The sequence below is a fragment of the Saccoglossus kowalevskii genome, chromosome 2, assembly GCF_978046115.1.
Source record: "Saccoglossus kowalevskii chromosome 2, keSacKowa6.1, whole genome shotgun sequence".
In the NCBI taxonomy this organism is placed as follows: Eukaryota; Metazoa; Hemichordata; class Enteropneusta; family Harrimaniidae; genus Saccoglossus; species Saccoglossus kowalevskii.
Genome location: NC_140642.1, coordinates 25,325,343 through 25,353,134, shown reverse-complemented (window position 1 = coordinate 25,353,134; position 27,792 = coordinate 25,325,343). Strand labels below are relative to the sequence as shown.

The window sequence follows — 27,792 nt, the reverse complement described above, 5'->3', positions numbered from 1 at the left end:
GCTAGGGGGTTGTCATAACTACACGCCGAAGCACGATTGTAGACCTACTGTAGGACAATAGACTCGAGGAAAGCCGATCGACGTAAGTAAAGTCTCGGTGTCAAGTCGCTAACACTGAACCCATGTATAGAGATCTGACAGTGTGTCCAGCAGGACACCATTGGAGAAGAATCGGTTAAGTGGCTAACAGTATGGCCTGTGCACCTCACACGTAACATATCAACATGTCTGCTAAGGAATACGGAGGTTTACCACGACCCTATACTAACAATAGCTTTCAGACGAAACTGTACCAGTTTAAGGAACTAATTGCAGAACTTACTCAACAAGACAGTGAAGCAAGTCCAGAAGAACGTCGACAGATTATAAACGGTAGGGTAGTTTTATTCGGTATATCCGTACGCCCATGCACCATTAATTGATTAGTGATTTCAATGTCAACCCGCAAACAGGTAGTCGTTGAGTTGTGTATAATATCCCACTGGTATCTATTCTGTGTCACTGTAGTGTATACTGTTATTAACAACACGAACAACCATGACGCTAATAGCGCAATGGTAAACACCACATTGAATACCTTACGGTCTGCAGGACACAAGCCTGGCATATCGACCGAACATTTTAACTTCTAAGAAATCCACGGACGCTATCTTCCGCATTCTGTTCCAGATAGTTATTCGGTACTGTACTGAAGTTGAACATATTTACAGCGGAGCTCACACTATAAATCTGTCTCACATTCATTTCAGAAACGCTACGGTTCGACGCATTTTGTGACGCAATCCGTTCGTTATTTGGACCTGATATACGCAACCAAGACCTAAAAGCAATATACAGAAAAATTACCACTAATCCCGATGCTAAAGTCGATTGGAGCGAGGCAAGTAACAGTACATATATTACAAGGACATAACAACATCAAGGGGGCGGCGGTAACACCGTCGGCATAAATGGGGGTTGTCACGACGACTTGTGTCTAGAATAATGTCTGTGAGCCTTATACATTGAGTTATTACTCTCTATACACTTATTGCAAACCGTAATCCCCTTATTATTTGCGTTCACATGCTAAGCTTATTATGACCTATGCCAGGAGTGATTGACTCATAGCTCCTGGGCTATACTGTCATAATAAATGTACACATATACTATAGTACAATTATTCTACTATAGTTACATGTAATTACATAAAATAAACCCGGGGCAGTAACATAAACCATTATTTTACACTCATGGGATGGATATTTAAATGAAAATCACGATCAATGGAAATGGCAAATGTATTATTCTTATTGCTTCCGTCTCCCGGGAGACGTGATCTTTTAATGCATCATCGATTTAATTTATCACCGAACATGTCATTAAAATGGAAAGAAAACAACGCAACTGACGGTGCCGATGATGAAGAAATATCAGCTGCATGGAAAACATCTCGATCCGAGAGACTGTATCAGAATAAAGCGATCAGATTGCAATGTATGTCTATCAAGAATAGTTTAGCCCGGCAACGCGTACAAACGCCTGGGTTTCCATGGAATCCATTCAAATATAACCATAATTCAGACAGATGTTCATTGTCCACATGTATACCATAGTATAATTATTTACAAGCTTGATGTAAGACTGTCGTATATGGACATATGAAAGATGTATGGGAATTTTATTGCAATGCTATAGAATTTTCTTTATTTCTTTTTAACTGGCGTCGTACTGTTGAATTAGTTTATAGTAGTATGTGTACGTGTTGTCTCGGTCTACACAGATTGGCAGAATGAGCTTTATCTTAACGTGCCTCATATTTGCGTTGGCAACAACACTGCAATACTCTTTGCTCCCGGCGACAAAACACAGTGCCTTGTCCTCTAACTAACAACTTACATATATAGTCATAATACCCAATGATAATGTTATCTAATAATTAGTCATTTATTGTTTAAATGATTAATCATGATCAATATTCAATGATGACAATATAAAGCATTTGGAATATTGTTTCTGAAACTAGACTACAAGATGACACGAGTGTCTATCAGTATTTAAAAAAAAACTACAGTTTTGCCTGGAAACGTTATAAACACCAAATGTCAATAGCAACGAGTAGCAACAAGATTCGTGCGTCAGGTTTTGTCGTAAGGTCGAGGTAACTGTAGTCACAGTCTACTCATCTGTATATGGGAAGGATAATTAACAGCGGGTATAAACATTTATTGATGTGGGCAATGTAGAAACGCAATATAATAACATTGATTAGAATGTGAAACGAGAGGGCACTAATAACAATAACGCAATAATTTGAAAGTCAGAAATAAAAAAAAAAAGATAAACAAACGGTCAGTCAGGCAGGCAGGCAAACAAATAAATAGATGCCTAGTACCTTCCTTGATACTAAATGTTAACAATTTATCGTCACAAATTATTACCAATGCAGGACAGTCAGATATTATAATATTATTACTAAATTATGTGAAGCCTGTTTAGTTGTTATTTGTTTGTAATATCAAAGACACCGAGTATCTAGTGTCGTTGGTATTATGAACCTCTAGATAAGTTATTTTCTGAATTCGGCCTTTAAATATAATAAGTTAGTAAAAGAAAACAATTGAAAAGTGTAAACTCGATTATTTGAGAGGACATGGTAATATACAGAATATTTGATACAACAAAGTATTACGTGCAAGTGCCAGCCTGAGGGACAATGACATCAAATACATATCGAGCGCCCTGGAATTCTCCTCAAATAAAAGCAGGCAATGTAACTGAAACGATTAAGCAATGTTTACAATTCATATTCAATATGAAGCATAAAGCTTTACTGGCATTCAGAGGGAAATGTGATACAATTGAAACCAATGGTTACCAAGCTTCGCGCGAAGTGTTTATCATTACACGTGAGAGTCTGTATGTGTAATTAGTCTCTAGAATAAATATTCCAGCTCATTATACAGAAAACAGCAATTTAAAAAAGAACATTTAATTATATATTGTCAAGCGCAGAGCTAATACGGAATTCGTTGGTTATCTTATATGAAACCTGAAAGGAAAGAGCCGTTTCAATAACTACTCATTTATGATGACGGAAGTGCCGCCAACATCATGTGCCAATCAATTAAATGCCACGATCACGGCCGCGTGCCCATTAACTGTATTGACGTACTAGTATGTGCTTCTATATGTATCTAATATGTTTGTTGACAGTGCAGTTACATTCATTGTGAATGTCATGGTGTTTTACTACATAACAATTGAAATATTCGAAGTATAGCTCTCGTAAATCGTTTATATTGAATTGATTGCTAACTCACTGTTGCGATATGATACAATTTATATAACAACTGAGATTTAAAGCAATTTACGAGGACAGCATTTGCTCACTGAAGTTATATAATTGACAAATATCAATTTAACATAAATGGTGTACATGCATGGTTATAAGTTCGTGACAGTTCTGTGTAAAACTGCATTACTCTGTACACCGGTAGGTATCCCACAATGCAATGGCGCATTCCGATTTATTGAATATCCATGTACTGCATATGCACCAACTGACAGCAGCTATCTTTACAAAATGTATTCATGTTCAGTGGTGACGATCAATGATGCTTCTTGGGTTGTTATCAGGATCATTGTGGAGCTCTATTCTGGCCCGGAACCCACGGAGCATTAAACTTGGAATTATCAGTGGTTCTTCGTTTTCTTATTACATGTACCTATTTCTGATTTCACCGAAATCAAAGATAAGTTTCGTTGCAATGCAATTTGAAATTAATTTAATTGTGGTTATTCTTCAACTTGAACAAAGAAAGTGAGATAGAAAACATTCACTTCCCCTGTCGCCCCTGTCATTAGCGCTTAACTCAGCAGCATAACGTTCTAAACGTTTTCAATTTAATTTACTTTCAGTTGTTTGGTTATTTTCAATCCGAAAATGAAGACCAGGAACAGATCGTGAATGAAGAGGTCAGTGTATTCACAGTATCTAAAAGACACAGAATTGGAGAGGCTGCCGGTAAGTTATAAATACAAATCAAATGTAAAATCAATAATCGGGGTATCTTGATATAAAATTAGTTTCCACGCAGAAAAATGTATTTTTACTTGAATGATCAAAAAAATTACCGGTAACAGTATTATGTAACACTGACAATCCAAGAGAATGACAGCTACTTTTTTAAAGTGTCATATGTCTGGGGAAGGGGGTACGTGAGTGCAGCAAAGCATAAATATATTGTTGTGTGATACAGAATCTTTTAGCAGCGAAATAATGAACACGGTTGTCAGGAACTCCCTTCATAGAAACATGAAGCATGTAAACATAATGCTAGGAACTCGGTCGAGTGCGCTAAACTCAAAGAGCACAGAATGTGATGTACTCAAGAATCTTTCAGAGTGTGCCACAATCAAAAGAACTGTGATTATATTGTATTCGACATTGTATATGCATAGTCCCTTATAGAGGCGATGGAAGGACTGCGATATACATAGTCGCACGGTTTCATTTCGTCTCACGAGAATACAGCGATTACTGATATGCCGAATTAGCAACGCAGAACTACTTACCGTGACATAGTTTGGTATATCATAGTACATTTCTATTCATTACTCCAAGTCGAAATACGATATAATTGATATCTAAAACAGTTGCCATTCATTCAATTTGAATGCAGTAATTGACGTTACTGCATTATTTGATTAAATGGAAGGTCGATGCCGCGGCCGTTAGTTCATTTGTGTAGGTGATTATACCTTTGAAAAATAATTACCGTCTCAAAGTTTGGTTGTCTTGACAACTGTACTTATTGAATTATTGGTTGTTATGTTATGTGCATAACTTCGACTAATGAATAAAATATATCTGTATTGTTGACATATTTGGAAAAGTGTGATGGTAAACCTCAGGAGTCACGTGATTTTTGATCATAATGAAAAACGAGTAGATGAAAAACCTTTGAACGTTAGTACGTAATACAGTAATAATGATGACATTCAGGAATCTCTACTCGTGCCGTTGTATGTGTCATGGTCAGGCGAAATCAGTCAAAACTAGCTTAGTAGTCAATGCATATAACTGCGAAGCAATACGTGAAGTAAAATGAAGCATCTAGTAAAAGTTGAGATTTTTTCGGTCGTAATCATGATTGAGAGAAACATAATAAGAGTCAGTTATATTGTTGACAATAAGTTTTCAAATCTTTCAATGACCACCAGTGGATGTAAAATAGACACAGCACTGTAATAGATGCCTATTGAGTACATTCTTCGACACTTTCAGAATATTATAAAAGTTCAACCGTGCATGAACACATGAGTGTATACGATAGACCCGGCAACAAAAGTTAATAAGTGTGGCTATTTGGACATTGTAAGTCTGCTTAGCTTAGTTCTTAGTTGTTGCAAAATATCAATAGGCGGAATTTGAGAAACTGTGGGCCCAGGAACACGAGAAGAAAAGAGAAAGAACACGTCAACATATGTTGAATCGAAAGACTGCATGTGGCGAAGAAGTAAATATTTGACACTGGAGTGTGCTAGAGTTTTTTAGTATTCGATATGGTTATTGCGACAGCTAATACACCCCCTGTGTTCTGTTATGGTCACAGTTGAATCGCACGTCACAGTCACGACGATCGATTGTATGATATAATTGTACACATAATATGCGGCCCGAGTACAATGAACACTCTAATTTCAGGAGGCAGCCAGTCAGATAAATTAGTTATGGACATTTAATTCATTTTGAGTCACGAAGAAATTATATTCGTTCTTTGCCACAGTGGCACTAGATCATCAGCTATTTACAACTGATACAATACGTGCAATTGAATATCACAACTACAATGATGGCAGAAGCTAAAGCGAGGGGTGGGGTGTCATCAAACGTCCCAGGTGTGTTACCCCGAATTCAATACATACATGAACTAACCCTTCCCGATATAAAGCGTGGGTCATGTGTTGTTGACCAACTTTTTGTTTCTTCTCAAAACTTTTAGGTAAAATTGTACTAGCATTTATGAATTTAAGTGACTGTAAATATATATCCGTAAAATTTCTCACGTATTACACGTACATTAATTCTAAAGTGGGTGCGCTGTATGCCATGGCAACAACGTGGGCCGTTATATGCACCTGGTGACCTGAATTCATGAATAAACTTCTTATAGATATGTGTGACCTTATCATTACGTTATCGTTCGTATCTAGGTGACAAGAAGAGACGAGATACCATACAAAATATACAGTATAATCCTCATTTTGACATTTACATAACAGCGTCTCTGAAAGGTGTATTATGCGTATGGACAGCAAAGGTGAGTGTTTTCATCTGCATGCATATTCGAACAATACACAATACTCTCGGTAAACCTGTTCCCATCATCTTTATAAATATTTATAATGTTCAATGGCAGTCATTGAATCCAGTCAATCAATCATCGAGAGAAGTGCGCAACGACATCGGTTGTAAACGACGGACCGAAAACATTCAAATTCAATCGGCCAATATAAATTTCTTGTTTCAGTTTTAATTTTGAAATTTCTAAATATATATAAGGGAACGGGTTTGTTATGACAAGAGTAGATTGAAAAAAAAAAACCATTATCATATAATATGAATATTTTAAAAAAAATTAGTAAAAATCGCATAGATTGATAGACAAGACCAAATGTTAGGATATAATTGTTCTTCTGATAACAGGTTCCGTAGATCACAATGGTAAAAAGTTTGTTTTTAAAAGTAATTTAAAGATGCATATCATGTTTATAAAAATTACACAAATTCCTGACACTGAAACTATAGTGATTGAACAATCGCCATTTTGTTTAATACTAACAAATATTCGACTCAAACCTACTGCAATCCTGGAGAAAATATATTGCATACACTGCATTATATTTACGCCGTGTCATTGTAGGTAAATAGGCTGATTGCATTTTTTTAAGTTTGTGATTAATTTGAAGTGTGTTTTTTCACTACTTTAAAATTGTTGACAAATTTCCCTTATATTTGCAATTTACGGAAATGTATGTATGCACTATAACGCTTACATTTGGTCCAACGTTAGTGACAAAAAAAAATATAGATGAATACAAATGTTGTATGCCGGGAATATGTTACATATATGTACAAATACAAACAAACAAGTCTGTCGGCTTACCAGTGTTGTAATTGTCATGAAAACCTACGTTCTGGAAAGCATTCGAAAATAAATTCCCATGTCGTCTGCTACATTGTTTGGTTGTTTATACTTCATAACTCACTATCGTTTACAACGAGCCCTGTCATTCACTGATGGGAGTAGTTATTCGTCATGAACACCAATCAAATGCGCGGTTACTTATATAGTGTACTGTGCGTGAATGCAAAGGAGAAAATATTGCGAGGTGATCAACCCCGCCACCCAGCTTAAACTATTGACGTCGCCCTTTACTGATGGAAATGAATGTCCAGACAGGCCCGTGACGATATGACACGAATGACTTGGTGGTGTGGTGTGGAGTGAATGTGTTTGGAATGGGACAACCGGAAGATGGAGTCTGAAGGCGAAATTGGCGCATATTACACACTGATTACGGCCCGGTCCACAAACGGAGAGGCAAAGTGGAGGTTCTCACTTTCATCAAATAGAGAGAAGACGAGGGCACCATCATTCAACGCATAAGGTACAGTTTCTGGATCCACATCCAAGTGCCCCAGGTATCGACGACGCTTAGAACAGATTGTGCGGAAGACCGGAGCCTGCTAGCCTGGAATCCAACCATTCAGGATAAACCATTACAATTCTTTGGGCGATGGCACAAAAACTGTGCAAAATTTTTCTTTTTCTTCATCTAGTTTTGTTCAAAAGTTTTGTTTCCATGATGAATTTACTATATTTGTTTTATTTATACACTATGTGGAATAATTTTTTTTTTTCAGTTACTTTTCTTTGCAATTTTCTTTTTCTCTCAAATCTGCACTCAAATCGAGCGCACTCAAGAATGATTTTTCAAAGTCTCATAGGTGGCATATAGTCTACCTGCTAGAGTTTAACCTGGTTTATCACTCCAGCCTATCGGAAACGAATGTTCAAACAGTTTATCTTGCATGTTGCACCACAAGTCACTTGGTGTATAAGTGCATGTCCAATTACATGTTTTTGCCTTGGTTAGTCATAAATAATGTTTTCTGATTAAGTTTATAATATATTGACCATTATTTTAAAACATTTCTTTATTGTTATTTTGTAGAACATGCGACTGCAGTCATGCTGTGATATAAATGTAAGTATTTGCCACTTGTGCCACTAATGCACTGGTATATTCCTATAAGCAGTACATTTCATTATTGTGGGTGATTTCTGCAGGCAAATTGACCAAGACGGATTTGTATGAACTTTGGAATGTCATAAAAACTTGTTTTCATATGATGGAATTTTGGTGAGGCTCCAAAAGTCTACGAAATGATGATGTCCAAAATACTGAAAAAATTCAATAATTATTTATTTCAATTTTGTTTACTTCACTACATACATCTAAAAGAATATTCATTCTTTCTTTCTGTTTGGTCATAATTTGTGCTCATATCTTAGTGGCAACAAATAAGTTAGTATTGTCTTGTCCACGATTGCATGCTTTTTTTTTTTTTTTTTTTAGGAGTCAGCGTGGGTCACAGGTGTTGATTACTTACCTAGTGTAAGAAAAGTTGCTGTGGCAACAGAAAGAAGCATAGCAATATGGGACAACAGATCAAAAGGCAAACATCCTGTAAGTTTGACTATTTATTCTTTAAATGGCCAATTAGTGCAGAGTACCGGGACCATGGACAATAAGGGTACACATATTCTAGATACTGTACATGTGAATTGCTGTTTAGATAATGTATAAATATAGCCCTAGTTTTATCATGTATTTATTCTAGATAGGCTGTCAGAAAACATGATAATGGAGCAGGGAATATATATTAAACCATAAATGTATAGAAATTGATTTATAATGGTGCTCTTTCTTCTTTCTTCTTCTCATCAACAACGAGTTCCGTATGTGGTAGTTAACCCAGATTGATCACATGATCATTTAACATGTCATTTAATGGCTTGAATTCTGAACTATACTGATACTATACTATACTGTTGTGAAAACGTACACTCTAACAACAGGTGTTGTCATGATGCAACATACAGTATGTATCCTTGATACATATGCTAAATAACATCAGTATAATGGCAACCACAGGGCCAATGCCCAGTGTGTTTTAAGTGCAGCTATCAATGTGTTTATTGTCTCTGCTCTCTGTTTTCTAATACTGTGGAATACTTTATTTTTGCTGGAATTAATTTTCGCTGAAAAGGCTTTTTGGGTGTTTTGTATGGGATTTATTTTCACAGATTTTTGATGAGTTTAATGTGAAATATTGGAAAAAAGTATATTCGCTGGAATTTATTTTACGGAATTATCCCTTCAGCGAAAATAGCGAAAATAAATTCCAAGCGAAAATAAAGTAATCTACAGTAATGCATACACTGAATACATAGTAACCTATACATGATCTACATACTCCAGTGGTTTTTTTTTTGTATTGATATAACCTTTGACCTATTTGCTGTTTGATTGTTCATAGCCTAGCAGTTTACAGACTAACTTGTTTCAAAATTTCAATTTTTTTTTTAATTTATTTACAATCAATTAAATTACAAAGCAAGACAAAACATTTAAAATGGTTCAAAATGTTTCTACTGTTACAAAAAGGTTTCATAAGGAGGTATTTGCTATGTTCAGACAGCATGTCAAAAAATGAATTTGTCTAATTCCAGAAACTTTTATATTTATCTGTAATTTAATTATCTTCCTTGCATTCATATGTTGGTATAACAACAAATGAGAAAAAATATATGAAGAAATTAACAAAATTATTTTTAGAAACACATTCGTGAGTTTCTATTCTCCAAAATCTATGCATGTGTAACTTGTATTTGCAGCAGAAGAGGCCAAAGGTCAACCCAAGATTTAGATGTGTCTAATTCAGTTTTAGAAAGAAAATATATAGTTATATATGCCTGAAATATAATAACAATAACTAGAAAACACATTCAATTGTGTATATTGTCCAAGACAATTGATAGTTTAATTTAGATTTTGAAAATTTAACACACAAAAGAACTTTCTCAAAATGTACAGATTGTTGAGAATGTAGCTGCGTTTACTGTTCCAGTAAACATTAGGGAATCAGTTTTCAGGAATCAGTATTTGATGTGAATTTTACAATGGATGCTACACTCTACATATTCAAAGTCCAATATGGCTGTGTACACAGAGTTTGACAGGATAGAATCTGAACAAGTTCTAAACATAATTCTGTGTGTTTCAAAAAGTTAAGCAGATTTTATTTGGTAGACAAAGACTTCACTTTATGAAATGTTATATTTATCAAATATTACTTGTGAAACCCTGCTTAATTACAAAAATTGACAACCCCAATATTACCAAACAAATCCAACACCTGTGCATAAAGATATGAAAAATACCATTGATTAATAATGATTATCCCTGAAGATTGATTTTTTTAAAATGTTTTTCTAAAATTCTGACAAACAAAAGCAATAATATGCACATTTTTAGCATGGTGACAAGAAACATAAATATTGTTGGTATGTATTTATTTGTAAAGTTGATATTCCTTTAAAACTGTTTACTATAAATTTACATGTAATAAATTGGTCAAATTGCTTGCATTTTCTTATAATTTCAAATTATTCTCTGTTCATTCCCATATGCAGACCAATTTTGTTATCAAACCATTGGACCATTCACCGCAATGTATGACGTACATACCCTGTAGTAATAGCATGCATGAAGACTGTATATTGGTTGGAGATGACCAAGGATGTATTAGTTTAATCACAATAGCAGCTAAAGATCTTAATCCTAAAGATGCTAAAGTCGACAAGAAAAATCCACTTAATCTCTGTCTGGATCCTGCTAATCTCAGCAAGTGAGTATTTTGTAGTGAACTTATTTCAGAAATTTGCAGCTTATTAGGCCAAAAAAAATTGTTGCCCTCAGCAAGTGGCTGAAAAATATGAAATATCGGGTCGCATTTTTTTTTTTTTTTTCTTTAATAGGCCCAAATATTAAAACATCACCATTTTAAGCAGTAAAAAGTGTTTCCTCTAAAAATTAACAATCCCCAGGGTCCCCTAGGGAGATAAGTGGCGACTTTCAACCTCGGGTTGATCTGTATTTAAATGCAAACAAATGAAAGAAACACTTTGATTTTTGTGTTTAATATCTAGCATGTGTTTGATTGATTCCCACATACCTCGGCTATTTACGATACCCTTAGTTTTCACAAGTTTAAAAAAAAAAAAATTCGACAGACCGACCCAATTTTTCAATTTTCCGACTTGAGGGCAACATAAGTTTTTTTTGTTGGCCTTATAGGCCTCCCACTGCAATTAAACTCCTATAGATGACAACATAAATACTTGAAAAGCAGGGGTTATTTTTGCACTAGAATCAAGCACCCACAATTTGAAAAAGTGCTTTGTCTATTTTATTTTTGTCTAATAATAAAACAGTCCCAGAAATGAAACCAAATAGCCACTGTACTGACAGTGAATATTTGATGAAACTGTACTCCCTTTAAATGTGTCTCTTATTTCAAAACCATTTGATTTTTACTAAAATTTAAAGCACCCACAAAGCTAAGGCTTGTTTATTCTAGTATCATGTTCTATAAAACAGTTTAAAATCCAAAAGTACATTCAAGCAAAAGTTGTTTACTAAATAGACTGGATTAAATTGGTTGCCAATGTGACTGCTCCTTGATACCAATTCTAGTAGTGTAAAACCTAGTCATAAAATATCATTATTCTTGTGCTTAACGGTTAGGTTATATCATGGAACTATAAACCCCAGGAAGAACAACGAAACTAAGAGGATTAAAAAAACTTTTGTCTTAGTTTATCTTACAGTGCTTTCGCTTTTGTTTCCACAACATTAGTCATACTCCATGTTAGTTGCCACCGATACGCCCGTATCAACCGCTTTGCTGGAAACGGAAAACTTGAAAAAAATATTTCATATCTGCGCAGTAAAATATTTCGTTCACTACGTATGCGCAAACAAGTCTGTCTGCAGGGTGACCTTCAGTGTTCCGGAAATTATGCAATGGGTCGGAGTTTTAGCGAGATTTCATAATTTTCAATGTCGTTTTTAGATTATTTCTTGTTTTTTTCAACCCTCGAAAAAATAAGGTTGCGAAAGTTTACGAAACATGGGGTTTGGTATGCTGTTTGTTGTCGAGATATCCCGACTTATTCCGTGTTTCTCTTCGATCGCCAGAAGTGGCAATGTGTTTTTTTTCCCGTTGAATGTCGCTCATTTATCAGTGTTTTTATCTTGGCGCCATTGTTTTTTTATGCTATAACCGAAACAACTCGATCACGTGATCCCCGAAGTCGCCTGATTGACTCCGAAAATGACCGATAGTCGGAGATAAACGTTCATTTGCGTAAATCGGCTTATTTTTTAATGCAACGAAATAAACAGTCAAAATAAACATTCGTCATCGCGGCAACTATTATAGTTCAAAGGAAACGAAGTGGTTGTTCTTCCTGGGGTTTATAGTTCCATGGTTATATCCATGAATCGTTTACTGCCAATGCATGTATTAACACCTACAACAGGAGTTCTCATTCATAATACTGTGTCTGAATTTGACTTTGGTATTTTCATATTTAAACTATCATCATAAAGAATTAGTGCATATTGTTGTAAATCAGTTCAGGTGAGGGCCACTGTGTCCCGCAACTATAATTTGTTTTTAGAGTTTCACAGTACTTGATGATTTACCTGCAAAATGTTTTACATTTACTGCCAAAAGTGTTATTATCTGTATTGTGTGCACTTTGATTTTGTCTTTTATTTTCTATTGGAATGGAAATCATAAAATTCTATTTCCTCCATATTTGATCTGTCTAATTAAATGAGCCTTGTATGACTGTGCATTATTAGTTTCTTATGATTACACTGTGTGTGTACAAGTGTGAGAACAACAACAATTTGAGGAGAATACACGCAAAAATGTATTTGATTTTATACTCTTAATGTCTGACAGAGGTTAAGTGCTACCGTAATTCACAGTCCCTCTATGGAGGGACTATGTGTAATTATAGTACATTGTATTTTTTATGACTTTGGAACACCTGGTTGTTAACTTTTAATTGGTACTTTTTTTCAGTCCTATATATAAAAGAAAGTTTCACAATGACTGGGTGCTAAATGTGAGTATTTTATGAAATAAATTATGGACATTTAATTACTTCTTTTACTTTAATAGTGTGAATGATTTCCATAACGCATAAGATATTAACTGGCTTTATACTATAGTAATGCACATACCATATTGCTTTGATTAAACTGACATACCAGTGGTTAGTTATGATGAATTCATGTACTGCTTTTAAGTGAAATATGGTATCATATTTTGTCAGGGTGGAGTGAGATAAAATATCTCAGAGATTATTATCTATTACCGGGTACCATAGCTGGAGTCAGCCAGTCTATGATTTGGTATCTGGATGTTAGGTATACACTCGGTTACTAGAAGACTGTTACTAGTAACCATGGTATACAGCAGTTAACTACATTGTATCTATAATTCTCATTGATAGGTTAAATACTTTCCTGAATTGAGGTGCTTTGCTTCTTGTTCACCAAGTACAACTGTTTCATTTGTCCTTGAAGATGTACAAAGAATAAATGATAATCAGTAAGTATGGATGTCCCATCAATTTCAGATTGTTATATAATTATGGAAAGTATATATTTCCTCATACCGGTAATATACATGCTCTGTGAATGAATAAATCACCGATCACAGACACAGTTTGTTGTTATTGAGCTTCTACAATTCTGTTTTTGCTTGTAGACCAATCAGATCTGTTGGAATAAACAAAGGTGTGAACTGCTTTGCATACTGTGCCAAAGCTAATGTCATAGCAACAGGAGGTGCAGACAAGGTTATCAGAATTTGGCATCCACATATTTTCACTAGACCCACAGGAAAGATGATTGGTCATTTATTTACCATTTCTGATATTGCTGTTAATGAGAAAGATCAACATGTTATCAGTCTTTCAACTGCTAGGGTGAGTTTATTAAGTTTGAAATTTTAAAATATTCCAACAATTTTGAATTATTGCAGAGTAATTGACTCTATTCAGTTGGTCACTTCTGACACTATTAAATTTTTGTTAATAAAAAAAAATTACTCTGTTCGTAGACTTGCATGTACGATTTTGCAGCCATGCATCTTTGTTGCTATGGTTTTGTTGAATTATATATTCTAACTAAAACTGCATTAATATTAATAATTGTTGGTGTATAATACAACATTATATTTTGATTACCTAGGTATTCAGGGTGTGGGACATCCATACACTAACAAGCCTGCAAGTCTTCACAGACAATGAAGAAAGGCCAGGAGAGAAAAGAATACACTGTATGGTGTTTGATGATAAACACGAGAGACTTGTTACAGGTTAGCATTCAAAAACAATGATAATAACAGCAAAGTAAAAAGTGTTAAAATTTGAAGGCCAATAACTAATTTTTCCATCAAAATATTTTGAAGCCAATATTTTTCTTTTTTTTAAATTTCTGTTATTATTATTAAGAAGGAGGGTGTAATTTGATACTGTTGTGGGTAGTCTTGACTATTTACTTTTCAACTTAGGCATAACAGTTTATAGGTTTTGCACATATTGAGGGAACGCAAATGGATAATTTTCTCCACTCTGTGCTAACTTTTGTACATTCAGATATTATGAATTGAACACAGACATTTTGATTACATTGTTTGGAAATATTAACATTATTTCAATAAGAATATGATCACTGCCTTGTGGCAGACTAGCCTTTCACATTGTATCTATTAAAACAAGATTGTTTTATATTGTAAACAACTTTGATTTCTGAGAGACTAATTTTCAAAGTCAGGAAAATGTGCAAACTTTTGTATCAGTGAACATTGCAAAGAAGTTCTTAATAACCATAGTGACTTTGAGAGAGCACACCAAAAAATTAAATGTTTTAAACTTATCCTGTATGTTTTCATTTGAAGGTTCCAGTGTGTTAGATTCTTGGCCGTTAACCAGAGCTGTTCAAGACACTATGCAAGTACCTCATACACATGACAGACCAATCACACATATATTGTATAATAAAGAATTAAACCAGTGTGTCTCACTGTGTTCTGAGTCAATAATAAAGGTAAGCTCATGCAAAATATGGAAATGATTAAAATGCTACAGTACTGTTTCGTAAAGAAAATATATGCTTAGGAAATATTATTCACACAGTAAAAAATTGATAATCTTTTACATTTATCTCACTCATTTAAGTATAAGTTATTGCTAAAATATTAAACTATATTTCTAGTATTTTATGAAATACCCTTTTAGTTAGTAAATAATATTATGTATTTTTGTGCAGGTATGGGAGATGGAGGCTGGTAGACAGGTATACCAAATAGCTGAAGCTCATGGACCCAATATTGAAGTTACTTCTATTGCCCTTGATAAAACTGGATATAGACTTGCATCTGGTGCTTTAGATGGTAAGAATGAAACATGATATCACAGTTAATCCTGGTTGATGAAGAACACCTGGAAAATAAAAAACAACCACAGAATATTGTATTCATGTTTTAACATTTTATAAAAGCCTCAATAAAAGTTTTAAATTATGGATAAATATGAGAAATGTCAGAGAAAGAAGCAGCTGAAAATATTTCAGACTAGTCTTGTATAGTACTTCTTCAGAATAGAGACCATATAATCATAATGTAAATCTATTTTTTTTGCAGCTTAAAACAATTTCTTGTCTCTTTTAATATTATATTATTTCTCCAGTGCTCAGCTGAACTAGAATATTTTTCATTTGAAATGAATTAATTTTACAGGCTCATTAAAGATATGGGACTTTGGCAGTGGTCAGGAAATAAGATTATGGTCTCCACATGATACAGAAAAAGAAGAAGATTTCAGTGTGACATGTCTCTTCTATTGTCTTATTAACAATGAACGACATCTTATAGCTGTTGGATGGAATAATAAACTCAAATTATTTCAGGTCAGTAAACTTGGTTAGAGATATATTGGTATTAAATTTATTTTGATTTCTTTAATTTTGATTCCATGCATTCCCAATAATTTGATATCAATATAAGCAATGTTTTAATACTGTATTGTCAGAAATTAAATGATAATTAAATTTCAGAATATAATTTAGAATAGCACATTTTATGCTTATTATTTTGACAGTTCTCAAAAAACATATTAACAGTAAATTAATTAAACAGTCCACATACTGTTGGCTGAAACAATTAATTACAGAAAAATTTTGACGTGAAATATTGTCACTCCTGTATGTGTTAAAATATGCACTCATGTAAAAAATTTATGAGTAGCATTTTACCTTTATGTATTGTGGAGTTAATGCATCGTCAACTATTCTTAGGAAATCAGCTAATTAAAATTAAATTATGAGTGCCCAGTTATACACTAATGACAAGTATCACGTTCAATAATTACCGGGGGGGGGGGGGAGGGGGGTAATTTTGTTGGGGGGTGGTGGTGTGAAATTACAATTATATACAACATTGTTAAAGTTGAGTAACTTTATTTCATAGAAAGTCACCAACCACACTGGTCTGTCTACTTACATCTGTCAATAATTTGTTATTATGTTTATTATAAGTTGTTAAATAAACTAATGAACTAATATGCTAATAATGATTTTTACCTTACAGGATCAGAATGAAGGCGACTTAATCTTTGTAGAAGACTTCAATGATCAGTACTTTGTACCTCAGATCACACCGTCAGAGTCTCCTAATGTCTTCACTAAAACATCACCACTGCCACAAATTGGACAAACCTCAGCACAAGTTACTAATATATTTGAAAAGGTGTGTGATTTTATCATGGAAAAGATAAAAAACAGATCTTCTGTCATTTGTACTTTTTAAAGAGACACACAAAAAAAGAGACACCTCCTCCAAAGATGTGATGTGCAGAAAATACATCTATTTTTTTAGATTAATATGTGTACTATTTATGGTAAGATTCACAATTGACTGTGTGAACCCATATTGAAAAAACCAACGTAATGCAACAATTTAACTTGGTATTTTAAGGTCACCTTCGATAAGTCGGGTCTGTTGTTTATAATTTCCTACCGGTATATATTTATTAGTTCAAGAAATCATGGCATATTCATATTTTCAAAAGCTATATATAATGCTAAAATGTATACTACGATAACTGTCTTACCGTTAGATTTTTAATTCAACAAATCCCACTATTTTGAGCATAACAATACACAGTGATCAGGTGGATTATGACTCCATTACCAATGTATGTATTCTAATGCCTCACATAAAGTAGTCCAAATTCTAAACTTTAATTTCTGTTATTCATCAAAATTTATTTATAGGAAAATGTGTTATCAACTTATGATCTCATTTGCCTGGATATCTTACATTCTAAGAATGTTTTTGCAACTGGCTGTAGTAATGGTGATACGATTATATGGAACTATGAAAAAGCTAGTGTCAAACAAGTGTGAGTTCATTTTTTTGTAGTTGATTGCTATTGTTGTAATTAAATATACAAGTATGTGTCCCTGTTAATAAAACAAATTGTTAGCAACTCTGTCACAGCAGATCACGAGCTAGTGCTGATCTGTGAGCATCTTTTGTAAGATGGTTGGTAAAATTTTAAACAAAGGATGTTATAATGCAACAGCCTATAAAGGCCTGCAAATACAATTGTGGAATGCATGCACAAAGCAATACAACCAAAAAATTATGTTATTTAATATTCCATATTCTCTCATATTGTACCCTTTGATTCTTTGTATGTGCATTAGGTTCAAATTACCAGATGATTTGAATGCATCACATAATGGTATCAGAGAAAGTTCCAATGGACATAGAACTAAGATAACTAATGCCAAAAAAGTTAATGCACTAAGATTTCTTGTTCATAAAACAAGACGACCAGATCCAGCTTATATCAAGTAAGTCATTACACATTTGATTCGTGCAGTATAAAAATTAACCTTGATCGTATATATAGAATGATAATTTCATTGTACTGATACAATGTGCTTCAAAGTTGTAAAGATTACGATTGGATAACACCACATTTAGATCTACCACATTATAGAAACAAGCAATAATTGTTTAACCATTGTTGCACCAATACATAGATCATAGTTATTATGAATTATAGACAAATATTCATCACAAAATTGTCTAAATTAATCATCTTCATCATTTATCTCTTGGCAGGAGGCTAACTAAACATGTGGTTCCATCAGATTCAAAAGAAGAAACTACAGATGAAGATGAAAACAAGAACGAGGTAAATAAATTAAATAATGAAACTTGGCATTTTAATGATCTCATGGTGTGGGGGTGGTTTGATGTGCTTAGCGCCCTCTAGTGACAACCATGGAATAATTTGATTGAAATGCACCATATTTTAGAATGCTACTGGTAATTATGCTTTATTCCGTGACTCTAGTCTAGTTGTCTGGGCTTCATACATGCACCAGCTTTTTCACCACCATATTGTCAACCTTTGTCACCTTTCTCAATGTAGTCGCATATGTATCTATTTTGTCACCATGTCAATTAACTTGTGTCTGCTTCTTGATACCGATGACTACTGTAAACTGCAGGAGACAATTTTCGTTTAAATTTTGTGAGTTAGTGAAAATCCTAGAATTGTGTCGGAGTGAAAATGTTTTCTGCTCTTCTACAACATGAAATATCATTGACTTTTGCCAAATTTTGTCTTTAGAAATGCCATAAAATAATCAAATTATGAAAATTGCTAGCAATGAAAATTTCCCAGTTTATATGCTTCTGAATCCTCATAACTAAATGTATGAGCAGTGTTAAATTGTGCTTGGTTACAGCTTTAAAATTTAGAAAAATAACAATTGTTCTAACACATTGGTGGTAAAAAGACTGTATGCTGCATTAATTTTTGCAAATTTTGACAATATGGCAGGTTGAAGAAATTTGTGATTGCAGATGGTCTTAAATCATCAAACTGCAGCGAAAATATAATTATTTATATATAGTAAATAATATTGTAAAATTAAGGTGTGAGTATCAATATTCATCATTGTTTATTTGTTGACACAGACATCACAATCAACTAGTAAACAAATAAGTAGAAGAGAGAGCCACATTGATGAATTAGTGGTACAAGGTGGTGATAATCAAGGTAAACATTTATATTAACATTCTATTGTCTAATATTGACTGTCGTTAACAATTTAATGTCACATGAGATTCTCATTCAGAAAGAAGGTATACAAATATAATAATGTCTTCTTTTTATCGTAATGATATTGTAATGACTACCATGAAATGCAAATTTTTTTTCATTCTTTGATGTGTGAAAATGCGAGTACTGTATTTGGACATCCATTGAAAGATAATGTGTATGAAATGCTTTGTTTCACATTTCAATTTACACTTACAAACTGGCTCTAAATGTTTGTCTTGTCTTGGAAAGTGTGTGAAATAGGATTCAGAACCATGTGCCTACCCTTATTTCTTAAATTCAGTAACACACATGCTATCCTTCATTTCCGCCGAGTCACCCCTGGGGATATAAATTCAATACTAATAACTAAATATTTTACAGTATATATATATATATACAGGGTATGAGAATATTCTTCAAAAAATGAAAATCATATCATATCAATGCATGTACTAATAATACATATGACTATATTTGAGTATATTTATAAATGTAAATGCACTGTAAATGCACTAATTATTCACTGGGTTTTAATTTTGCAATTTTTGTTGATAAATAAAATCCGCTAAATCACAGTCTCTCTGTGGCTAAATTAAATTCACATGAACATGTAAAATTGTTCCCTTGGCAAATTTGTCAACTCAAAACTCAGTGAATGTGCTCAACATACCAAAATAGTGAAAATAATTGCCAGTGAAAACGAATGGTTTTACAGTACAATGAACATTTTAAACCATGCATGAACTTTGTATCAACTGTCACAAAAATGTTTGAATGTTTTTAAAATTGCAGAGACTGATAAAAATATGGATGTTGATGGTGAAAATAAAAGTGGTACTGATAGTGTAGAGGGGATGATAAAAGAGAATGAGACAGGTGATAATGATGATGATGATGATGATGATGATGATGATGATGATGAAGACAATATTGATCCACAAGCTACTATGATAGTATCCGAATATGATCCTATTTTAGTCACATGCCATGCAGATTCTTACATTAGATACTGGACTTTACAGGTTTGTTCAATTTGTGTTATTTTCGTGATTGAACTTACATATCAAATATGGTTGATGTTAAAGATGCGATATGGACAAAAAATATATATAATATAATATTGTTATTCAATACTCCTTACTGTAGACCAAATTAAATTATGATTTATCCTAAACTAATGTTGTGTTTGCAGAATTCAATAATCACTAGAAAAAAAATCAAAACCACTATGAAATATGAATGTGCAGAGATTGTTATTGTCTGTAACTAGGCAACAAATGCACATGTATATTTAAGTATTTCATTGTTCCATCAAACAAAAACTCAGATATATTCATCAATATACAGTATCAAAAATCTATTAGTATGTGACCTCTCAAATTGTAAACTACTGTAAAATACTTCATTTTTGCTATTTTCACTGAAGGTATGTTCTATATCATATCAATAATATATCAATAATAGTTGATCTGTTGATTATTGTAGGGTAAGATGTTATGCCAAGTTAGTGCAATGACAAGACGTCAAGGATCTGCTGTAACAGCTGTGTGTTCGGATGAAGATTGTCATGTGTTAGTAACCGGCGATAATAGTGAGTACATTGTGATATTTAATAATACCGGTAACTATCATGATGGTAGTTTTATAGGAAATGACTTTACTAATTAGAAACATGATGTAAATCAACTTTGGGGGGGATCATTTGTCTTTGTCAAATCAATCCATTTATTCATTCATCATTGTTTGAAATTGTATATTTTTATTTTCTATATTTTAAATATACATTAATTAGGCAAAAAATACATAAGCTTTTGCAGTTCAATTTTTAAGTATGCACTGAGATATGAAGTGTGAACATAGGTGACTCCATCCATTTTTTATTTTGTGTTGGATATATACAGGTTTAGTTTTTCTCCATAAAACCAGATTGTTTGTCTTTAAACGAGACAGAAATTCATAGATCTTAAAAATATTTCTAAGGTCTGTGTCTAAATAATTAAAAAAAAAACGTTAATGAATATGTAATGTAAAATGACGTATTAATTTTAAAGATTAATTAACCTTGTTTTTTACAGGGGGTTATATCACCATGTGGGAGGTTGGACAGTTTTTGGAAGACCCAAAAGCAGGAAAAAAGGTAAGTATCTATCTCCCATTATGTTTGCACTTTATGCTGTTATATGATGTAAATTCTTTTGTTTTAGCTGTCTTTTTAGCTCCGCTGTTGACTTTGTCGAGCGGAGCTTATAATATGAGTGATTGTGAGTCTTAGTCCATTGTCGTCCGTGTCAATGTTTTACTTTTTCGACTTCTTCTTGAAAACTACAAGCCTGAATGCTTTGATACTTGGTGTATATGTATCTTGGGTAGACCTCTCTTAGATTTCTTCATTTCATGATGATATCTTCAATTCTCTAATTTTGGTGAATATTTTTGTCATTTTTGGTAAAAAGTGATATTTTTAACTTCTTGTTAAAAACTGCAAATCCAATTGCTTTGATATTACATATATAGGTACTACATGTGGACCTCTCTCAGATTTGTTCATTTTGTAATGATATCTTTAATTCTCTAATTTTCGTGAATATTTTTGTCATTTTTGGTAAAAAGTGATATTTTCGACTTTTTGTTGAAAACCGCAAGTCCAATTGCTTTGATACATAGGTACTACATATATAGGTACTACATGTGGTTCTAACTCAGATTTGTTCATTTCATGATGATATCTTCAATTCTCTAATTTTGATGAATATTTTTGTAATTTTTGGTAAAAAGTGATATTTTCCACTTCTTGTTGAAAACCGCAAGTCTGATTGTTTTGATACTATACATTTTGTTCATTTTCTAATGATATCTTCTGTTCTTTAATTGAAATGTGCATTGCTAACAGCGGAGCTATCTCAGCCGAGAGGCTGCTTGTTAAAGAATATAACAAATTTCTCTAATAGGAACAAATTAAGCAGGTTCTTAGCTGGAGAGGACATTCAACAAGAGTTGTTACACTTATATATATAGATAATATGAAAGCTATATTGTCAGCATCAACTGATGGATCTGTAAGGTGAGTGTACACACTCCTCATGTTCCTAAAGTTCCATCAAAATGGAGAGTGAAGCATTGTGGATAATTGCTTAAATTATGCTGCTCTCTGGTAGGTTGGTATAGCACTACATTTGTTTTTTTAGCTAAAGACCCTATAGGACTAATTTGTTGAGTTTACCCAAACATTATTTGTACATATTCTGGTAACACTATGTGTAAACATACTTTGTGAATTCCAAGAATATTTGTAACGATATGATTTGTGAATATTTTTAATTACATTAAACCATGTTTAATCAATAATCTCAAAAACAGGATTATATTAATAAATTTCCATGAATTCAAATATATAGGTTGCTCCAAACAAATTAAGTCACTCTTCTGTATAGAAAAATGTGTGTCTTTGGGTGGTGGTTATCAAATTTTGTAAACTAAACAATATATTTTTCATTTTATACATTGCATGGGAACCATATCTACCTTGATGCATTGTGATGACCACAACCACGATGTATTCATAAGTTTTCCATATTTTGAAAGCAATTTTGATCAATTCCTGTAGCTAGTGGGATATACGCCTATTTAATTGTTCCAAACAAATTATTTTTCAATATACAGAATGTGGTATGCTGCTGCCATGGCCAGAGGTCACTTTATGGGTTTCTTTGGGCAGCATAGAGCATGGAATTATCCTAATACAGAGAGGGTTAGTACACCTGTTCTTCCCTATGATATCAGTGAAAGACCGATGAAACCCATCAAAAGTATGAGTGCGAGACAGAAAGCCAAACGAGCACAAAGTTATGAATATCCACTGATATTTAAAGAATCAAAGTAAGTTTGTCTGGTTTGCCAATTTTACTAATTTCTTAGTTTAGAGGATATTTTTTTTTTATTGGTTGGTGTGTATTAATTACCTAATTTGCATAATTAAGACAAATTAGCCACGTCAACAACAATTTATTTGTGTATAAAGGCAGTTGTTTGACTAAATTGGCAATTTCCATTATTTTTTGCAAATTTTGGCCTATATCTCAAATTTATGCAGCCCAATTAAGTCCAAACTTGGTTGCAGCACATCAACAAAAATTGATTTGGGTTACAATCCAACTCAAGATGGTCGCCTGGTAGCCATTTTTTTTTTTGACGAAAATCAACAATTGTCATCCTTTCACACATCTTGGCTTATATTTCAAATTCATGCGGTTATACTTGGTGCACAGAGAATTGTATTCAAGTGAATCTTGTTGCATACATGTAGATGCTCTGGGATACATTGCAAACCATTTGCTTTAACAATTTTGATTTTGTGGATCAGATAACTTTTACTTTATACACCAGAGCAGAGCTGTATCAGTTTCAATTTGTAGTTAATTTTCTTTAAGTCTATGCCTCCAATACCCTTAGAACATGGAACTTCTTTTTAAGCTTTCTTTAATTCTTCTTCAGCTGGCAGCCAGTCAGGCGATCTGCATACTTTCAAAAGAGAGTAAAGCCCAAGGAACCTGAAGACAAGAAGTTTTTTGATGCTTTAAGAAAACCTCAGTTTTATAATCACCATCTTGAGTACATGAAAGCTGGTGATGCCGATAGTGGTGCTGTTTTCAGATCACTTCCAGTCTATAGGGTAAGTTCTGATTCATTTCACCAGGCATTTAATATAGGTACATGCAGGCATCACCTAAATTTCTGCCACTGGTATCATATAAATTACATCGCTAAGCATTATGTTATCTGGTTAATTAATTGTCTAGACATTTGATTCAAAAAAAAAAATACTAAGAAAAAAAATAGAATACCAACAGTTGTATTTATACTTGTGATGTTGCAATAATTTTGCAAGATCTTTGTTCAGGTAGTAAACTTCCTTTTGATTTTCCATATCATCATTGAAAAGCAGAGATTAACTTAGAATTATCAAAAATTCCACACCCTGGTAGGGAGAACCCTATCTCCCCCACTTGGTGGCGCCGCTGAATTGCAATGCTTCCTCGTGCATTTTTTTTTTTAGAGAAACCCCTGAAAAGTCACATACATACTTTAATAAGGTGAAAAACATGTTACCGGGTATTCACATGCAGAATAGTCAGTATTGTTACTAAGATCTATTCAATTGTGTTACTATATGTATGTATTTGTTCTGCTTTCAGATAACCACACCAGTGAGATTAAGTACACCTACATTTGATAAATTGACATCTCAAGAAGCACAGGCCTATTTTTTTACTCAACCGAGTAAAATGAAGAGCAATTCTCCAATTAAAGACATTGGCAAGGTACCAGGAATTTAATTGATTTTTAGTTTAAAATGTCATATAATTTAACTGTACGAATAATAAACACCATGTCTAAAAGACACAACAAGTTAAACTCTCATTAATGAAAATAACCTTATTGTAACCGCGTTTTACGATGTCTTGGTATTATCTATGTGAATTTCTCCCTGAGTTACAGTGTATCTTAATTTTTCAGGATCAACAGGGGTATTTGTATACTCCCTCATAAAAAATCTAATTTCCAAATAATGTTTTCATGATGATACCAGTACCTCATGACAGTATAGAGCTTGACCTCTGCATCAATTACTGCTCCCTCCTATATTAACCCTCACAAGTGAAAGTGCAACCCTTCAAAAATAAACAGAACTAGAGCTACTTGTTCTTTGTCTCTGGAGCTGTATTTCATTTCTTGTCTTCTAATCCAACACTTACTGAAATCATGATTCAAATGTGGATACAACTCCAATAAAGTTTCTTTACTTACAAGCGACATTGGGATTACTAACAATTATTATGTTCACTGTTTCTTCCTCATTGATTAATACTGTGCAGCGTCGGACATTGTATCACATGAAGGTACATGTATAGAGGTTCATTTTCTGCATGCATTCAGTTATCAGCACAGTTTCGTATGCACAAGGCTTGTCTTGTTTCGGAAATTTATCCGTGGCAAATGTTTGACTTGAGCATGCTTGACCTACTGTAAATCGTTTCATTTTAACTGCTAGAAATTTCACGATATTATGGCATTTGTAAAGACAAATTTTGCAAAAATCACATGTGTAGTAGAAATCCAGAGAAATTTTCGCTGCTACGAAATTTTACAATTTTCACTGACTCACAAAATTCTAAAAATGTTATCTCTTGCAAAATTAAAACGGTTTACAGTATATGCAAGTGCAGTGTTAATTGTTTGTTATCCGTAAGAGGGTGTTGTTTTACATAATAAGGTTTTACAACTATAAGATTGCTTGAATATGGCTCTGAGATTTTTTAATGTATCTGCAATTAAAAAAACGTTTGTGACTTCATATCAATTTATTGTAACATGATGATGAGATTTCAGTACTGTATATTATTATACATCTAACACCAATTTGTCATTCTGTAAATTGTCTCTTATATGGAGTCACCAACATAGACACGTTCAAGGTTTATTGACATCACATTTGAACACTTCTTTTTGTTTACATTGAACGCATCGATCACTGTATATGTAAATAGAATTTTGTCACTGAACCCAAACGCAAAACTTGTTTGATTGTCATTTTGATATGATCTCTGTACTGCATTCATGCATTTTGTGTGGTATTCTTGTGAAAGCCTCATAAGATCATGCGCTAGTAATGCATGATTGAAATTTTGTATTTGCTACTTTCTTTAAAGAAATAATATAATACTGCATGAAACTTGAAACATAATTTCACTATTTGGAGATTTATAATACTTTAAATGCTAAAAGGTACAAAACTTGAATGTGGAAAACTTGTATAAATGTCTTTTTCTCTTTGTATTTTTCATTAGCAACAAAGTAGAAGAAAGTTACAGAGATTAGCTACAACTAATACCACAACAAGTAGCAGTTCTTGGTCTTCTCTACCATCACCTAGAAAAAGATGATACTGTATTCAACCATTCTGCTTAAAATGAAGTGTTGACAGATGCATTAAACTGTATCTATTTATCTGATGTATTATCACAAGACGTGTTAGAGTGCTCCGATCAAAACAAATTTATGCAAATGAATTTACTTTAACACATCGTTAAAAGCCTCCATGAATAGCCAAGAGTCAAGCAGGTGATGTGCTGAATAAGTTTGTGGATGAAAGTGAAAAGTTTATAAAAAGTGTACAGCATTGTTACAAGCGTATATATATATATATAATTGAGATATGTAATGCAGAAATGAAGAAAATATACATCATTATTTCCATTATTACAAAAATAGTAATTTCAGTTAAAGAGAGGGAGTCATCACCTGCGCATGTGTCAGATAGCCATAGCGTGTCATTGTTAACAAACACGCGTGACTCTTGACCCTTTGCGTTTTTAGCATGTATTATTATCGTCGCCTTGGACTGTGTATGCAGGTGACGACCCTCTCGCTTTAAAGATACAGTATTGTGGACAATTTAGTTAAAAATTTCCAAAATTCTATACCATGGTCCAAGTGACCATCATATATGGTAGACAATATTTGGCAATCATTGTCTTAAATAACTACAGTATTCAAAATGAGTAAACGACATGTACTGTGTGTACGCGACCCTGGTTCTTTTTCAATATCACATAAAATGTTTAATAGACCATTTTCCATTCATGAAATCGAACATAAAAACAGAACAAACAAAGGTTATAGCGTCGTATTGGCGTCAAACATTGCGTGGGATTCGACAAACGCGAAAGTATTTTGGAAGACAATTCTATGCTAAATAATGTGCTGTCCACATTTGATGATTAACAATTTTGCCTAATCGAGGGTATTCGGAAGCAATATTCATTCATCTGTCGAAGATCGGCCGGTCGATGGGAGCTACGAAATAAAGAAATTCTAGTTCAAAATCAAATCGTTCGATTTTTGTGGCAGACATTCAACACGCGTCTTTCATGCATCTCGCGAGATCTCGCAATTGTATGGGAAATCACCTATTGACCTTATTGTCATTAATTGTATTATATTTGTACAGCTATTTTTATATGATTTTTTTCTGTTTTATGTAAATACTATTAGTGTTTAATATGCTGTTAATAGTGTGTATAAATAGAAACCACATATATTCGTATTTGAAAATAGCTTCAGGTGCTGAAATTATGAGTATTGGTCAAAATATTATGTTTCTTTAATTTGATAAATTCATTAATAAAGTGGAAAAATATTTTAATCTTAACTTGTTTCCGAGGTGCCATGTTATTTTTGGTTTGCCAAATATCATTATATGTCCTTCATTCCAAAGTCTACAGTGAATCCAATTGCATGTGTCACTTAGGACTTAATTACAGACATGAGACTTGTTTTTAGTCTGAAACTACAGAGTCGACATTTGTATATCATGTATCGGTAATGCCATTTTAAATTTGCTGACGAATATAAATGCATAAACAAAATGAAACTTTTCTTATCAATATATAATAACGTTACATATATGTGT

At 33.3% G+C, this 27,792-nt stretch overlaps 1 protein-coding gene across 1 annotated transcript; it reads left to right on the top strand.

Annotated features, from left to right (window-relative positions):
* Window positions 1-22: 22 nt before the first annotated feature.
* Window positions 23-27,531, top strand: LOC100370676 (WD repeat-containing protein 64-like). Its single transcript, XM_078012634.2, has 28 exons — window positions 23-372; window positions 750-880; window positions 3,901-4,006; window positions 6,199-6,305; window positions 8,224-8,256; window positions 8,629-8,739; window positions 10,749-10,963; window positions 13,214-13,256; window positions 13,647-13,744; window positions 13,904-14,123; window positions 14,389-14,515; window positions 15,098-15,246; window positions 15,469-15,592; window positions 15,938-16,107; window positions 16,787-16,945; window positions 17,473-17,600; window positions 17,908-18,057; window positions 18,332-18,404; window positions 19,196-19,277; window positions 20,115-20,344; window positions 20,808-20,913; window positions 21,398-21,459; window positions 22,271-22,383; window positions 22,983-23,198; window positions 23,814-23,991; window positions 24,515-24,640; window positions 25,196-25,219; window positions 26,168-27,531. Exons 1-28 carry the CDS (start codon window positions 225-227, stop codon window positions 26,261-26,263), a joined length of 3,525 nt encoding a protein of 1,174 aa, XP_077868760.1. The 5' UTR covers window positions 23-224; the 3' UTR covers window positions 26,264-27,531.
* Window positions 27,532-27,792: the final 261 nt, after the last annotated feature.